Source organism: Montipora capricornis, chromosome 8 (assembly GCF_036669925.1).
Source record: "Montipora capricornis isolate CH-2021 chromosome 8, ASM3666992v2, whole genome shotgun sequence".
Lineage (NCBI taxonomy): Eukaryota > Metazoa > Cnidaria > Anthozoa > Scleractinia > Acroporidae > Montipora > Montipora capricornis.
In genome coordinates, this window is record NC_090890.1 from 23481227 (window position 1) to 23498726 (window position 17500).

Here is a 17500-nt window from a genome sequence, read left to right on the forward strand (position 1 = left end):
TTAGCACATTAAATTTCTTACTAAAGTCCTTTGGAGTTAAAAGGTGTTCAATGTGGAAATGCTCAAGCTAATAGATGACGATGAGCCTTTATATTCAGCAATGCATTGATGCAAGTGCTGGCATGTGAAACCAACGTAACCTGCAGCTGCATCGCACAGGTCACATTTAAATTCAATTTGGTAAACAAGGAACTGTTGGTTCACAACCGGAGGCTTAAATTCTGGCAGTTTAAGATCTTGTTCAGTCTTGTGACTTACAAAAACATGAACCAGCCTGAGCCCGAAAATTCAGGCCACTTTTCAGCCGTTAATTTTTACCATAGAAATATGATTTTTTTTTTATGAAAGACACGATTATGTCTTAGCCAAACTAACTGATGAAAGGTCTAAGTGCTTAATTTAAACTGTGAATGTGCAACTTATGTCACATGTTTTGCAGAACAAGTCAGGACATATTCCATACAGAGACAGCAAGTTAACCAGACTCCTTGAAGACTCCCTGGGAGGAAACTGCAGGACTGTTATGATTGCAGCTGTCAGGTAAACAGAGATTCATCAAATACATTCACCCTTTTGTGCATTTGTTACAAAAGAAAGGAGACAGGCTGTTTGAAATAGTTCAGTTGCTATTATAATGGGACTTAGTAGAGCTGGGCAGCTAACAAAAGTTAAAATGAAATAAGGACATATGGTACATGTACGATGTAAACCACAGGTCATCAAGGTGGTCAAGCTCACGAAAGTGCACATGCCAATGGAACAGAAATAATAACCTGAACAACCAAAGCCAAACATACAAGTCATGTACAAGAATGGGATGTCCAGTAGATAAGTGAATGACTACAAGAATAAAAAATCTACCACTGTTACTAGGCTTACCGTCTAATATTGATGAAGGATAATTATATGAACTTAACATGTTGTCTTTTTATTAAACATAGTCCATCATTCCTGAATTATGAAGACACATACAACACTCTGAAATATGCTGACCGTGCAATGAATATAAGATGCAAGGTGGTCAAAAATGAGATGTCAGTTGACATGCATGTCAGTCGATATGCTAAGATTGTTGAAGAGCTCAGACTAGAGGTGAGCTTGGTAATATAATAATTGTGACAGTCACTGTAATCTCTGAAGGAAACAGAATTTAAACTGTAATTTAGCTTCCTTGTTGGGTGACATAATTAATTCTGGTCAAGGAAGCAATGTACCAGCAAATTACTTGGCACCCTGGGTGCAGCCATTTTCAAGTTTTAAACTAAGTATTGTGATACATGGTTTCCATTAAAAGCCGGTCACTGGCGGTATACTGCCGTTTATGTTGTCAGAAATTTGCCTCTCACCGCCAGCTACTCTGCCTTGATTTTCACTCAAGCCCTTGCCCTTGTAATAGACAACTTACAGTGACTGCCGCTTACATTGATTAGCCCAGGCATCTACTTCAAAACTTATTGAAATCCTGTCACAGTGATAAACTAAAGATCCCTTAATAAACACCCTATTAAAATAATGTGCAGGGGTTTCATTAAGTTTTGAAGTAGAAGGGACCTTGTGATAGAGTAAGCGGGCACCCCTCTATATATACATGTAGTCTGGCTTTTGATCTTGGGACCTCCTTTGAGGAAAGGCGGGTACTGTACTTAGTGTAGATGGGTGCAAGTTCCCAGGTCCCGGCTTCTAACAAAAGCCCTGAATGTGTCATAGCCCCTTTAGGCCTGCCCAGCTGTTTTGTTACATTATCCTATTTTGGCTTTTTTCGAATCTTATTGACAGTTGCACCAAAATTTTTCCATAACTACCCATCCATCCCCTGTGCACAATGGACACATGTGGACCACCACAGTTGGGACAAATTTCCCCTTAGACTAATTTTGCACATCAGCAAGATTGTTAAAAAGTCCTCCAGGTGACGCTTGTGTTAGAAAAGGAGGATTTGTAATTTATACTTTCTGTTAAGTTATAACCAAGAGTGCAGTTGAGTAGCCTGCCAATTCAAATTGACAAAGGCATAGGTTGGTTATGCCAGCCAGCTACTGTTGACAGCCTTTCACTTAGTGGAATATACTTCTCTCTTCTTAATAATAATTATTATTAATAGTACAAACTGTGAACCCGGGCCTTTACAGTCACATAGTTTATCATGCTTATCCCAGGAGACTTAATTAGTAGAAAGTGACATGAGGTGAAACTCCGTACTCCAAGGCTGGGCCACGTTGACCCCTGTTACACCTACACTGTACATGTTCAAGTAGAAAAGACAGAAATGACTAGCATTTTAAAGTCGCTTTAATATTATAAATTATAAAGACCCTGGGTAGACTAGTTTTAGTCCAACTTGGGTATATTTTACCATTGATCAGTAATCATGGTTGCATTGAGCCCCACAGTAGTTTCAGGTGCTCTAGCTCCCAACTGAGTTGGACTTGGTAAATGAAAACACTGAAATCGAGTGTTTATCAATAATTATAATACTGGTAATTATAGTAATGCTGCATGATGCTATGTAACTTAACATTTTCTTTCAGATTTCAAATCTTAAAGACAGGCTGTTTGGATACGAATCTGTGGGGCCTGGTGTCACAACAATGAAATCAGCAGGACCAAGCAAACAGAGTGTGGAAGAAATACAAAAGTAGGAATAATTTTTATTTCCATTTTACGGTATAGCTTTAGCAGCTTCACTATTCAAGAGGAGAGATAGGTATGAACACATAGATTTCCTAATATTAAATTGTTAGTCTTACTTGATAGGTTCAGATCAAGTCTTCAATGTGTGATGAAAGAGAGGATGTTCATTCAAAGGAACATTATTGATATTGAAGCTGCAGAGAGGGATCTTCAAGTCAAACTTTACAGAAAGGTGCAGATTTTACAAATTGCATGCAGCAGTACATTGCACACATGCAAAATATCCTTCACTCTTCATGGTTAAAAGAAGTAATGAGAATACTTTAAGGGGGAAGGATGGCACAGTCACCGTGTAGCCAGTGTAATCCTTACCTTTAAAGGCATCTGAGAGTATCTTCAAGACCTCACTACTGTACTATGTTCCACCTAGAAATCTTCAATGTGCTGCTTCAAAAGTGTCTACTGAAAGTTCAAAACTACAACCTGGAATCGTACGGAAGAGCCTTTTGTGTTGCAGTGCCATTGTTGTGGAACTCTCTGCCAATGGATATTAGGTCTTAAAGATCATTAGTCACTTTCAAGAAAAAGTTGAAGACTTCCTTTTTATTAACTAGAAAGAGTATTTCTTAATTTCTTACATCGTCTCAATCCATTTTTACTTTTGAATTTCAGCACTTTGGGAATTGTCATGGATACAGCACTACATAAGATGATTTTATTATTATTATTATTATTATTATTATTATTATTATTACTGGCGCAGGAGGCAAATTAACAAGTGGTGCACCCATGCAGAGAATGGGGGTGGGCGCTGTGAAATACACGTACCACATTTCACAGCACCCCTCCCCACTTTCCACACAGCTTCGCCGCTCATTAATTTGCCTCTTGTGCCAACAATACTGCCATCTACACAGGCTAGGCGCAGTGCTGAGAGCGATCACCATCACCAATGTTGTCTGGACTCGATTCCCACAGTTGGTGTCATATGTCAGTTTTGAGTCTCTACTATGCTCTTATAAATGGAGGGTACGGTACTCTCTGGGAACTCCATTTTCCCCCTCTTCTCAAAAACCATCCTATGATTAAAATATGAGTTAATTTGATTTGATTTCTGTACTGACGGTGTCGCCAATTAGTACTTCAGTTCTATAAAATACACTTGACACTTAAATAAAGTTCATTATTATGGCTAGTGTTTCTGACAGATATAATGTGTGCTCTGATTGGCTAAGAGCAGCTAAGTGCTAGGGCATTATTCTCCCATAATGGCCACAGGCCGATTATGGATTATGCAAATTATTTTTTTCTTCTTGAGAACCGTTCTGTTAGCTATTATAATAAAGCACTTAATAACCTCGACCATTCGGTCGTTACAACAAAATCTCAAACCTCGGCCTAGCTGCTGTGTTAACCTCGCTGTCACTCAGTCAATACGACAAGGCCTTAGCTTGAGATTTTGCTGTAATGACCTCACTCTCGGTTATTACAGTGTAAGTTATTATTTAATATTCATTTATTATTATTGTGACTGTCTAGTGTTCTGGTAATAATTGACCTGTAAATAAATTCTCTATACAGGAGCGAACCCTGAAAAGAATGCAGATGGTGTGTGTTGAAGGAGAGAGACTTGATCAGGTATTAGCCAAGCTGCCATTGTTTTCTGGACCCCTGCTTGACCAAGACAGGTTTTGCTAATTTATGCCACTCATAACTTTTTTATTTGACAAATGTCTCGTTTTTTTTTTTTTTCGATTATGGCAGGCTGCGTCAAAGTTGCAATTGTCCAAAGATGCAACAAAATCGAAGCAAAAATATCTCGATTCAAAAAAGGCAGACTTTCATGGACAAATAGCTAAGAATGACTCATGGTTGAAACAGATTCATTCAGAGATTGCACTTGAGTCAGGTGAAGATTCAAAAAATCAGCTGGAGCAATCTCAGTCAGAGTTGCAGCTTCAAATGGACAATATGGAGTTGAAAAGGAACTGTCAGCTTTATGAGAAACATATTAGTGCTCAAGAAAAAGATGTTCAGAACACAGAAAGGTAGGAAATTGGACGGTGTGATTCGTCTGTGTTGTAACTCTGTTTTTTACATTTCATTCAATCTGCAATTTCATTTGATATTTTGTCCAAGCTTGACTTAAGGACGTTCACGCCAATTGTTTCTGCGCAGCCTTACTGCGCACGCAAATGCACACGCCACGTCATACACGAGCGCGCGCGCGCGCTAAGTAATAAAATGAGAAATGATAGGGCAAAAGGCCATTGCTATAGCTTTGCCTGGATTTAACGGTCTTGGACGTTCGGTGACCCTTATTTTTCTTTCCAGAAACGGATTTTATTTACAATTATCTCCACGTTGTCCAAAAATGAACAAAAAATCAATGTGGGAAGTTAAAAAAATTTCAAGATTTCTGCTCACGGGACATCAAATTTTGCCATCTTGCAGCTGCAAGGCGAGTGAAACTGTGGTCGCTAAATGCGAACTTGATCTTTAAGAAACCTCACCAGTTGACTAAATTCACTTAATAAGTCCACTTAAACAATATTTGGCAGAGAAGATTTCACTTCAAATATTTAATTGCAATATATTTGGGTTTACAGACACTGGCCTTATTCGCTAACGAAGCCCGATTTTGCCACATTTTGGGTGTTTTTCCGGGCATGTTCTCTCCAAAACGAAGTCGGTGACCCCCATTTTTTTTACATTTCTGACATAACTAACTCATCATCTTACAGTGGTAAAAGTTTCAGAAAAAAATCAATGTTGAAAAATTTTCACGCGAACGTCCTTAAGTAATTAAAGTGATTTTTATAATGATGATGACGATGATTATTATTATTATTGTTATTATTATTGTTCTTGGTGATGGTGGTGGTGGTGGTAGTAGTAGCAGTCGCTGTAGTAGTAGTTCTTGAGTAGTAGTAGTGAGTTGTCTGACTTTGCACCCTTCTTGAGTAAGGACGATAAGCCAATGGCCAGCTCTCACTGCTCACATACTGCAAAATTCTGTGGGGCATAAAAGAAACCACCCTTGGTTTGCAAATCATAGGTTCTGCGTATTACAGTGCTCTGGCATAATGTTACTGAACAATAGCTTGTAGGTGACCCTAGAGTGTTATTGTAATTAACTTGCAATGATGTGCTCTATTTCAGGTTACTGGTGAATTTGCTAAGCATGGCCCAAAGACAGTTCTTCCTTTTAAAAGGTGTTGGCCTTGCTACTCAAGACTTGACAGAGGAATACAACAGCGTAATTGATACAGTGGAAGCTGGACGACAAGTGACTTGGGCAGATCAGAGTCAGGAAGGAAATGATAGTGGTGATGTGTCATTTATACAAAGCTTGCAGTTTTCATGCGTAGGTGTGTTCTGGGTTTATTATTCTTCATTGAGAGATATAGTTTGGGGTATAGTTTTGGTAAATATCTTCAGTTGAAGACACATTTGTCACTGGAGGGGTGAAGTTATGAGTTGTACTTGTGAAGGATTGTAACTCGTCATAAGCAAAAAGCTTACAATGACAAGACCATTCCCACTTTCAGCTTGAAGCATCTCTGATCAAAATATTTCTATTTCCCGCTGGATAGCTTGCTAGTCCTTTGTAGGGTACTACTTCCCTACCATTACTGCCTACCAGTTTACATGGGGTACTCTAGACTACATGTACGAGCAGTCCATCTTCTGCTGCTTAGTCGAGTTCGAGAAGACAGGCACAAGAAAATATGGCCACACAAAATCTGGATTCAACCTTTTGCTCACTCCTCCTCTAAATCCAGATTTCATGTGGCCATATTTTCTTGTGCTTGTCTTCTCCTTGTGCTCAACTAACTAAGCAGCAAAAGAGAGACTGCTTGTAGTCTAGGGGACCTATACAGTTTATTTGATTTTTTATGTCTGTGCTAAAACTGTAACAAGTTAGTACACTATCTGTCAACCTCAGTTGATAAAGTTCTCTCATTCTTATTGCATCTTACACTGAGATTTTAGAGAGTTTATTTTAAGACGTGGTTTCAAAGAGATGAGTGTTAAATTAGGGTATCAGTTTCAGTAAAACTGGCCAGTACTAGCTCAAATAATTTAGTTGAGACAAAGTTTGTTAGAAAGTGGCAAAGTCCTTTTGCGTGGGTGTTGTCTGCGGTTGGGTGGAGGGGGGGATTCTCACGACTCCATTGCTCACTCCTTCGCTTGCTGCAGTAAGAAATCTACTTGTGATCAAGTCTACCACTAACTGTAAGTGTATTCAATTTGGTATTAAATGACAGACAGATTTCAATCTATCATTTTAGGAACGTCACAAGTAAGAACACCCATCAGGAAATGCCAGTTCAACACACCTGATTTTGACATAACAACACCATGCCAACCTGGAGCTTCTGTCTCAAGAGATCCAACTAGAACATTCAGCCAGTCAACAACAAAAATTAATGCAAGTAACTGCAGGCCAAGCCGACACAGTATAGAGATCTCAGACCTTGCAAACACACGTATCTCCTTGAGTAAAGAATTTGAGACGGTCTCTCCAGCTGCAAAGACAGGCCAATTGACAGGAGAAACCTCTATGGGAGTGGGACAAAAGCTCTCCACGACATCAATTGTCACAACTGGTGTTCAACCAAGCAGAAACAATGCAACACCTCTGAGGGTGCCTTTATCTTCAAGAATTTTAATGTCTCCTGCAACCTTTCAGACTCCAGTTCGTTTGAGTGAATCATTAAAATGTACGTCAAAAAAGGGAACTCCACATCCTGGAATTATTTGCTGGACTGAGAAACCTGAAGAGGAAACTAAAAGCATGACATGCAGTGCAACACCTCTCAGGGAATCCAACAACCTTAATGTGTCAGGAATATTGCCACTAAGACAGACTCCGGCAGACAAGGAACGACCCAATGCGATGCCAGCAGTGCAGGTATTTGCAGCCTCATTAGCCAAAGAAATCTTCAAATCTCTGCAACCAGAAATCAATATAAGCTAAGACCTTGTCTGCTACATTTACAGGTTAAAAGTGCTCCGGTGAATAATCCTCTATCAACACCCCTAAGAGAATTGCCAGTGAACAAAAAGACAGGAATGAAAGATCAACTGCCTTCCATACTTACTCAGTTCACAAAATTTAGTCCTTTCAGTAAAGGTACGGTAGTTATACAATCACCTACATGGTGTAACTTGTAAGTGTTAAAGGAGGCGTGCATAGTTTTTGAGTGGACCTACATGTAGATGTTAACCTAGTCATACCTAAAGCACTCCCAATTGAAGGGTAAAATCAACATCGGACAAAGCAGAATCTGCAAGTCTGCTGTCAGATGGTGAAGGGTTAGGCAAAGGGTTTTTTTAGGGTTAGTTACCTGGATAATGGTAATAGGCAGGCTAAAAGGGAAAACACCACACTCATAATAAATTGATACATCTTAAGCAACAAGGAGAGTAAAGTCAAGATAAGAAGGGAGAGGTAAATAAACAGCCTTGTTGCAATTTTTGCTCTTTTTTTTTTATAACAGATAACCCCAACCTTCAAAAGACAAGTAAAGACATGATGCCAAAAAGGTAAAACTAACTACAATCGTCTGATGGATTTCTTTAAAATTTAAATTTAATATGACCACCAGGCCTCAGTTGTTCAAAAGGTGCACAATGCTATCCACTGGATAAACCACTATCCGGTGGATGAACACGTCTAGCAAAACCCATTGAGTTATCCAGTGGATAGCGCTATCCACCCTTCAAATGACTGGGGCCAGGAAGCTAAAGGAGCAAGGAATTAATTTTTTTGTTGGAATGCCGTTCTTACTGCACCCTCTGATATAGAACAGCATGCAAACTTTCAGACTCTTTAATCCAAGAAGGGCCACAATCATAATCACAGCAAGAGGTGACCAAGTTTGACAGTGTCATCCCTAGCAGTAATAAAATATTAAAAAGTGAATGAAATTTGAACTCAGGGTTTTGCATGTTATTAAAAGGCAAAAAAGACAGCTGACAAGTATTAAAATTGTTATGTACCACAAGAAAGTTTAAGAAATTCCAACTGGAATGGGAATGGTAATGGAACATTTCTTCATTTTTTAAACAAAAATTCCAACTATAATTTTTGAAAGGAAAAGGAGAAATACCGGTATATTAATTTGCTAAATGCCTTATGGTTTATTTTGTAAAAACTCTTGCGCAGTATCTGTTTCCCATTTCATTCTCTTTGCTTAATATCAATTATTATGGTACTCATAATATTATTAGGAGCAAACAACCAGGTTTCCTTTCTTGGCAAAACCACGAACATTTCTCACTTGAATTAATTTTTGCCAGGGTTTGCAGTGCTGCAAAAGAAAATGCGCAGTTGCCAAAGAATCCTTTACGATCATCATCAAGTGTTGTAGAACTTGACAAGCTCCAATCAAGGAAAATCAAGAAACACATCAGTGGTTTAAGAAGAGCAGTGAGTCGCACAAACATTGGAACAAGTAGAAATTTTGCTCCAAGATCTTTGTAAGTGTTAAACTGTTTGGCTCATTTGACCTTTAACACTGCAAGTAGCAACAGCGCTTTCAATCACCTGTTACCACTGAAAACCACTGATCTGTGGAATGCTCTTCCACACTGCCCTTCCTCCCATTTTTCATGCTAATCACAGTAACTACTAACATGGTGTAATATCAAACTATGCACTGAAACCCACCAATCACAAAGAAAAATGTAACCATTCAAGAGGTTGACAGCCTTCTAAAACAATTCATTGAAAGACTTGATAATAAACACTCAAGGTATGGTTACAAGGGAAGCAGTTTTGTTTTCCCAAGAGTCCTGATGTTCATCTCAGGAAACATCAGGACACTACGGAAAACTAAACTAACTACCGGTAGTTTCCTGAGGGACCAGACAGTCTTTAAGTACTTTGTTGCATATTTAGACTTTCCCTTCAACAATTGCTGAATTGTATCCCGGTCAGGATACATTTGAATTTGATCAGGGGCATGTTACCAAGAATCGAGAAACCAATCACAGCGCTCGTTTTGTTGAGTGAAAGTCTAGGCATATAACAAACGTTTGCTTGTAACTCGGTAAGAAAATCACTGTGTAAACAGACCTTTTTACCCAATTTATAGGGCCATTTTCCAGAACTTGACAAAAACAAAAATTTGAGCGAAATGTAAGTGAAAAGGCCTAGAAGGTTTTTAATAGTAAAATAAAATTTGAAGGTGTCGGCTGGTTTCAGTAGAGAAACTGACTGTTGTCATTGTCAAAATGACTGATAAGTTTAGGGGAAAAAGTACCATTAAACCTCTATTAAGCCCCTCCCTGGAGGGGGGGGGGCTTATTTATTTCAGGAATGTTTGAGGTGGGGGGGCTTATTTAATTTAGTGAAACGCATTACCGGAAGCAAAAAAAAGAGAAAGAAACAAACTAGAGCTATGGTTCCCTTCTTTGTGTTTTGGACCAGGGCCCAGTTCCTCAAAAGCCGATTAACGCTAATCTAAGATTAAAAATTAACCAAGCAGTTTATTTCTCTACTCCCAAATGCTGTTCAACGCAGATTTTCGGCAGAACTTTACATGAGAAGACTTCAATCTTGAAAAACAAAAATAAGCAAAAGAAACTTTCACCAAAAAGTTGAAAACGTGAAACAAAAGTTTACGCTAACCCTGGATTAATTAAGTTAATCGGCTTTCGAGGAACCGGGCCCAGAGCAACAACTGTCTAATATGGAGATTTTTGAGTGATACATTTGTACAAGGTATTTGCAACGTTAATTTGTAATTTTCAATTGCCGTGACCAAATCTGAACTTCCTGCACGTGAATAAACCATACCGGTTCAGGTCTCATGAAGTGTTACTGTCGTGATTAATTAATGCAGTCTATCATTTATTGATTTGGTTAGGAAAATAAGGGGGAAAGTAGAAGGGGGGCTTAATAACTTTTTTCCTCTGAACATAGTTAATTGAGGGGACTGGTTTTGAAGCTCGGCAAACATCAAAGGAGCAAACAAAGATGCCAAGATTTAGGTTGAAAAGTCCACGACCATGCACAATCTTTTGTTTTGCCCTCATACACTATGCATGAATTACGTAACCAACACGTTTCTATTGGTTAGTTCCTCAGTATGGAGTAAACAACTATTGTGTTTTGTGCACGGTCAAGGCCAAAAAAGAGAACAAAAACCTACAACAAAGAAATTTGTCGGGTTTCATAACCTTCCCCTCTAATAACTATGCTCTGAAGAGGGGCGTAATAGACTTCTCTGAGTGAAGTAGCTGACGCTTTTCATCAGCTGTCAGTACTTATCAAAACCACTGTGCACTAAGATGACGTTAATTAACACTTTCACTCATTTATGGGTAAAATGGTCTGGCGTTAGAGTAAAATAATTATGTAAGTATCACTCTTAGGAGGGAAAGGGCTAATAGTGACTCATGTCTGGCTAATGTTAAAATGGTCTTTGACCTTGAAGCGTGTAACTTGTGACTCTTTTCCTGGGAACAAAGCTGGGGATTTTAGGACACCAATTTTATGCCCAAATATGGGCAAAAATAAGATCGAAGCTGCGTGTGCGAACTATGTTGCATCCAAATAAGGAAATTTTAAATTAATTAATTAAAAAAAGACCCAGCTCTGAACCAGAGTTTAACGCTTCATGGTCATGAGCTCCTGATGTGAATACCATAATTGAGTTCTAAAGTGGTGACATCATGAAAATTAAATTTATGAAATTATGGATTTGTTGGGATATTTTGAAAGAACAACATCTCAAAGGCTTAGTTGCCAAAACTAGCATTTTGGGGCAAATTGTCTAAGAGATACTAGTCCTGTTTTGCTCTGATGACTCCATACAAATCTTTCTGAATTTGACTTGGTTCCTAATGTTATGACCTGAATCAAATTTAGAAGGATTTGTATGGAGTCATCAGAGCATAACTGGGCTAATCTCTCACATTTTGCCCTGAAATGCTAAGTTTTGGCAAGTTGTTCTTTCATAATACCCCGAAAAATCCCATTACTTCACAAATTTGATCTTTTTTACAGTAGGGTCACACACCTGGTTTAGTAATGTTGTCCTTCTTATCTTTCAGGCCCAAAAGAAGTTTCCCAGCCAGACCAAGATGGCAATAGCTACTTAATCGATCTACCAAAATTTGCTTTGAAAACTGCTAAAAAAATAATGTAGTCAAAGTATTTTAAATTTTATTTTAATCTTCTTTGTTGATTTCCGATTTTAAATGCAGAGAGGCAAAGAATGTTTTGAATTACCTTTTACATGAAAAAAGGTATAATTTTTAATAATTTGTTCCATCAGAAATTTCCTATTTATTGCAATGTTATACCAAACTTGGTTATTTTTTTAGGTGGTATTTTCACCAAATTATCTCTTCACAGTATTATCAACAGACTCGTGTAACTAGTGGTATGTGAACCTGTCAGCGTGTCTGACACATACTAAGTATTGATCTCAATTATAAAGTAGCTTATAATAAAAGAAAATGTGAGCTAAGTAGTGTACTTTGGCCAGTTTTCTTGTGATCTTGTGTAAGTTTATTTCAGCTAACTACTTCCCCAAAGATACTTTGGTTTAAACACGGAGTTTCTATTATTTTTGAATTACTGACAGCCAAAGGCTAACAAGGACCTTACAGTCAAGCTATGTCACAAGTGACCAGTTGTTTTGAAATTTGAACTGACTATTCAATCTGCCATGCCACATAGTTGCATTTTGCAATTTGGAAGATTTCTTTGTCATCAGCATTAACCCTTTCAGCCCCGATAGTGCCAAATGGCACTTATAGATTTTACTCTGTCTAACGCCAGACGATTTTACTCGTCAATGGGGAACCCCTCGGGGCTTAAAAGGGTTAAGAAACTGACTTGAGAAAGTTAAATTGGGAGTTATACATAGGTGTAGGATGTGAGCACAAGGCTAGAATTATTCACCTGTCCCTCTTACTCTCAAGGCTGCTTCTAGCATTCTAATTACAGGACAGTTGGCATGTAGTTGGCAATTCACTTATGTGCTTTCTTCATTGTTCAGGTGTATTTTATTTCAAGTTAAAAGTAAATGAACTGTTATTAACAGTCTGCCATCATTAACTTAAAAGTGTATATCACCTAAAAAAAACTCTTTCTGCTCAAGATACTCGCATTTCGTATCGGTGATGCTTACCAATACAGTGATATTTTTGCATGGTTTAAGACTATCGGGAGAAAGTAGATCTTAGTAAGTACTCTTGGTATCCAAAAAGAATATTCAGGGTGACATGCATTTTTGAGAGATAATATTATTAAGTTTCAATTTGAGAAAGAACGCCATAAATTGCTTTGTGTTTTAAAGCTTTTTACAAATATTGTTCATGGATTATCTTTGTTACCCCCAATTTTCTTTTTGGATTTCAATAACACTTATTAAGATCTACATTTCCTGCATAATCATAAACCGGGGCAAAAATACCTTTGAATTAGTAGGCACCGTCCTTAACATAATGAGAAATTAAATTTTCCTGCTACATTATTTTTGTCCAAGTTGTTGTTCCACTGTCAAGGTCCTTATGTCAAAAAAGCAACAAGCATGGTATTAACTGGCTGTATTTTATGAGCTTTGTTCTTGGTTATGCTAAACAAGAGAAGGAATCATTATAGTGGTACTTTTTTTGTGGAAAAAGTAAACTGCAGCAGAAAGAAAGCAACTTCTTTTAACCATTTCACCACTGGGGTGAATTGGTTAACCCATTGACTTCTGACTGACTCCTTAACAGATTTTGTTGGTTCTCTACTCTGCCCCAAGATGTTTTTCCCCGGGTACTCCGGTTTTCCCCTCTCCTCAAAAACCAACATTTGCAGGCGTGGCTCAGTTGGCTAGTGCATGGCTTTCGAAGCAAGGGGTCCCCAGTTCGATCCTCCATGACTTCAATGTCTGTTTTGACTTTCCTCTTATCCGAGTAGCTATAGCTTTAAATATTCGTGAAATGGAGAACCGACAGAGGGAGGGGGATAAAGGGAGCACCATCTACTTCCATTGATACCAGTTTCGTAACTGAAGGAACTACTGACATTAAATAAATTGAGTGACTTTACTTTATTTTACTCTGTCTCACACCAGATGATTTTACTCGTCAACCGGGGACGGATACCTGAGGAGTGAATGGATTAACAACCTCTGTGTCCACTCAAAACTGTCTCCTTCACAGTCAAGCTATGTCATGCATGACCGGTATCTCCTGTCTACGTTTTGAAAATTTATTTTCAACCCAACCAACCAGTAAAAAGGTTTACATGTATTAGACCCAAATGTCTTTACATAAACCTTGTCTTTCTCAAGTATGGCGTGAAAAAATTTGACGGGTTGCAGGTTTTTCTTGCACTAGTGAATTCGAGGATCACCAGAGCAGTAGCAGCAATGTTTTGTTGAGAGAGAGATGGATAAAGATCTTGCTGCATTGTTGATTACAGTAGATTAATTAAATAAGTAATTAATTCAGGCGACCAACTTGGAGGGCTGGGCACCCCAGCTGAAATGCCCGAAATTTTCCTTAGAGCACAGCCTTAGGTATCTACTGTCTCCTTCACAGTCAAGCTATGTCACACATGACCAGTATCTACTGTCTGCTTCACAGTCAAGCTATTTCACGCGTGACGGGGATCTACTGTCTCCTTCACAGTCAAGCTATGTCACGTGTGACCGGTATCTACTGTCTCTTTCACAGTCGAGCTTTATGTCACACGTGACCGGTATCTTCTGTCTCCTTCAAAGTCAAGCTATGTCACGTGTGGCCGGTATGTACTGTCTCCTTCAAAGTCAAGCTGTCACGCATGACAAGTATCTACTGTCTCTTTCACAGTCGAGCTATGTCACGTGTGACCGGTATCTACTGTCTCCTTCACAGATGAGCTATGCACGCATGACCAGTATCTATTGTCTCCTTCACAGTCGAGCTATGTCACACGTGACCGGTATCTACTGTCTCCTTCACAGACGAGCTATGTGTCACACGTGGCTGGCACCTACTGTCTCCTTCACAGTCAAGCTACATGTTAACCTGCGATCAAGCGTACTTTTCTTGAGACAGGGCACGTACCTTTTCCCACCATGTCTAAGGAAAAGTACGCCTGATCGCAGGTTAGCTACATGTATTCACGCGTGACCAGTATCAATGAGACTGAAATTAAAATGCAAATTCCTCCTTGGAGCTTCCGAGATTACAATGGGATTGCGAAAGTTGGAACAAAAAAATAATAATAATTCATCAAACGCTTGAAACAGCTTTAACTTTTCAAACAACGTTTATTTCATAATAATGTAAAACGAAAGTTCATAGCTAACGATTTGCGAATTTATATCAAGGAAATTTCCATGGCAAATTCAGAATCTTGAGAGCAAAGTTCAAAACTGGCAGACACATTTGAATACTTAACGTGACGTAGCTCCACTGTAAACCTTTCCCCACTAAGAGTCACACTTAAAAGATTTCACTCATCAGTGTTGCCAGTTCACAGGTGAAAGGGTCATCAGGGTGATATGGTAGCCTGGATAAAGATATACCTGCAATAAGATTACCCGCAGGCAAAAAATATACGACATACAATTACACTTTACAACCATTTTATAACCACACTTCTTTTATTCCCAAGTCATAAAACACTCACAAGCCATTCCATAAACCGATAACATAGATTCCTATCTAGAGCTGTGAGCGAAGTTTTGTTGATGTAGTTCTCCAGTGCCCTCTCAATATCACCACTTTCAAATCTTGCACCTGATAAAAAGAAAATCAAACAAATTAGAGCTCCAAAATAGTAATAATTATAATTATAGTTAAGAAACTGGATTTGATGATAAAAATTACGGGCAGAAACATACTTATTAAAGACAACGTTTCGGTGTCCTCATGACACCATCATCAGGTCAAATATAATATTTTACAGATAACTCGAATATTAATGTTCAAGATTAAGTTCAAAGTCCCTAGAGGCTAGGTGAAAAGTGTTGCCTTTATCGAGTCACTATAAAGGCAAAACTTTTCACCTAGCCTCTAGGGACTTTGAACTTAATCTTGAACATTAATGTTCAAGTTATCTGTAAAATATTATATTTGACCTGATGATGGTGTCATGAGGACACCGAAACGTTGTCCTTAATACCGGTAAGTATGTTTCTGCCCATAATTTTTATCATCAAATCCATTACATTATCATGTTTGATAGTTAAGAAACTGTTTCAAAATTATTCCTCTGTGAACAGAGGTTGTTTTGTTTTGCATACATGTCTTTTTACAGCTGTGTTTAATGCTGCTGTTTAACTTTTTCCACGAGAAACGATTCTTGTTCTATTGAGCATCCACTATCAATGCCATTATAGAAATGACTGTCAGTAACTCAAAGCAAATCACTTTTCTGTGATTGGCCAAATTACAACTTACTTTTCAGTCAAACTACACACCACAGGAAATCACAGCCAATCACAGAGAAGTGATGTGTGTAAAGCTCCTTAACTAACAATTTGGAGGTAAGGACCTCACACACGTGAACGTCAGAGACATAATTTTGTGGAAGAGGTTTTTCTTGCAGTTACAGTAAATACACTTGGAAAAAGAACTGCAAAACAACACCAAAAAGAATGATACGATAAAAATATAAAATGTAAATGTCAGTATTGTAGAGAGGAGGTAGGTAAGGGTGGCTTTTCTGGTGTTGGTGATGGCTTTTTTACAACATGACCTCTTCCTGTAGTACCTTTCAATCCACCAACAAGATTTGTGAAGAGTTCCCGAATTTCCTTGTCATCACAGTGAATCTCAATGTTCTCCAGTAAACCATGATAGGACATCATTCTCACAGACTGCAACAAAAAATAGCAAGGCAACTGAATCATTTTCTCATCGCCAAAAGAGTTTTAAACTAGTGTAAAATACCCAAACCAAATACATGCACAAGAAAAAAACTAAACTACAAGCTAAAAAAATTGGATTGGCACAAAAGGTGCTCACTTACTGTAATGTTTTCAGATGAAAAGTTGGTTGAAAAAGTGACACTAAATCGTGGCGTTTTACCATAAATCCACTGCCACTCCTAAAAAAGTAGAAAACGGTAAGGGCTTGTCAGAATAAATTCTCTGTCCCATTGTCCAAAACTAAAAACTAGGGATTCACACATCACTTGCATTGAGAAAATGAGAAATTCATAAATGCAGGAAGCTCTTCTATTCACAGGCTCCCAGATTTCATGTTGTTTGTTAACCTATTTCCTCCGAACAGTGACACTTGCAGATCTCATTTTACTCGTCGATGGGCCAGGGCCAGTTCAGTAGTGAAAGGTAGGGAGTGAAAGCTCTTCACCTAAAGATTGTCACAACAGTTTCTTCCAACCCATGTTATTAGGGAGTTTAAAGAACGACAATGAGAACATCAACAAAGTCGCTCATTCACAAATATATAACTTAGCTCAAATACAACTTAGTGCTATTACAAGACAGTCACTGCTTACGAGCCAGAAGGCCCATCAGGCCGGCACTTATCTCCGGTTTCCGTAGCATGAAGCGACTAGGAGTATTTATACTTCCCCCTGCATGAGATGCTAGTCCATCGCAGGGTTACCCCCAGCGTTACGCCGGTACCCATTTATACACCTGGGTGGAGAGAGGCACCGTGAGAGTAAAGTGTCATGCCCAAGAACACAACAAAATGTCCCCGACAAGGCCCCTAACCCGGATCACTCGATCCGAAGTCAAGCGCACTAACCATGAGGCCATCGTGCCTCCCCACGTTACAAGACAGTGTTTCACAATTATTCAGTCTTGTTTACCTTGTACAACATGGGCGAACTATCCTGTAACTGGATGGGTGCAAACAGTTTTAATTTTAAAAGTAAAAAGAGAAAATGAATGGT

The 17500-nt window shown here is 38.6% G+C and overlaps 2 protein-coding genes across 7 annotated transcripts in view; one reads left to right on the forward strand and one right to left on the reverse strand.

The window, feature by feature from the left end:
* LOC138014641 (kinesin-like protein KIF18A) overlaps window positions 1-12127 on the forward strand; it is a 25553-nt gene extending 13426 nt beyond the window's left edge. The window contains exons 5-17 of one of the 2 annotated variants that reach the window (XM_068861767.1): window positions 440-540; window positions 942-1092; window positions 2529-2635; window positions 2755-2863; window positions 4213-4269; window positions 4396-4679; window positions 5794-6002; window positions 6927-7549; window positions 7639-7771; window positions 8139-8184; window positions 8941-9120; window positions 9738-9781; window positions 11701-12127. In XM_068861767.1, coding sequence (XP_068717868.1) covers window positions 440-540; window positions 942-1092; window positions 2529-2635; window positions 2755-2863; window positions 4213-4269; window positions 4396-4679; window positions 5794-6002; window positions 6927-7549; window positions 7639-7771; window positions 8139-8184; window positions 8941-9120; window positions 9738-9774 — 2037 coding nt within the window. In that variant the 3' untranslated portion in view covers window positions 9775-9781; window positions 11701-12127. The remainder of the gene's footprint in view (window positions 1-439; window positions 541-941; window positions 1093-2528; window positions 2636-2754; window positions 2864-4212; window positions 4270-4395; window positions 4680-5793; window positions 6003-6926; window positions 7550-7638; window positions 7772-8138; window positions 8185-8940; window positions 9121-9737; window positions 9782-11700) is intronic. The other variant, XM_068861766.1, reaches the window with a different exon arrangement.
* A 1066-nt stretch (window positions 12128-13193) lies between these two features.
* Window positions 13194-17500, reverse strand: part of LOC138014642 (lipoyl amidotransferase LIPT1, mitochondrial-like) — a 22263-nt gene continuing 17956 nt past the window's right edge. For 2 of the 5 annotated variants that reach the window (XM_068861768.1, XM_068861771.1), the window contains 4 exons: window positions 16607-16684; window positions 16349-16454; window positions 15263-15372; window positions 14959-15158 (listed from right to left, as the gene is read on the reverse strand). In XM_068861768.1, the coding sequence (XP_068717869.1) occupies window positions 15093-15158; window positions 15263-15372; window positions 16349-16454; window positions 16607-16684 (360 nt within the window). In that variant the 3' untranslated portion in view covers window positions 14959-15092. Of the gene's footprint in view, window positions 13233-14958; window positions 15159-15217; window positions 15373-16348; window positions 16455-16606; window positions 16685-17500 lie in introns of those variants that run through there. The other 3 variants (XM_068861770.1, XM_068861772.1, XM_068861769.1) reach the window with 2 other exon arrangements.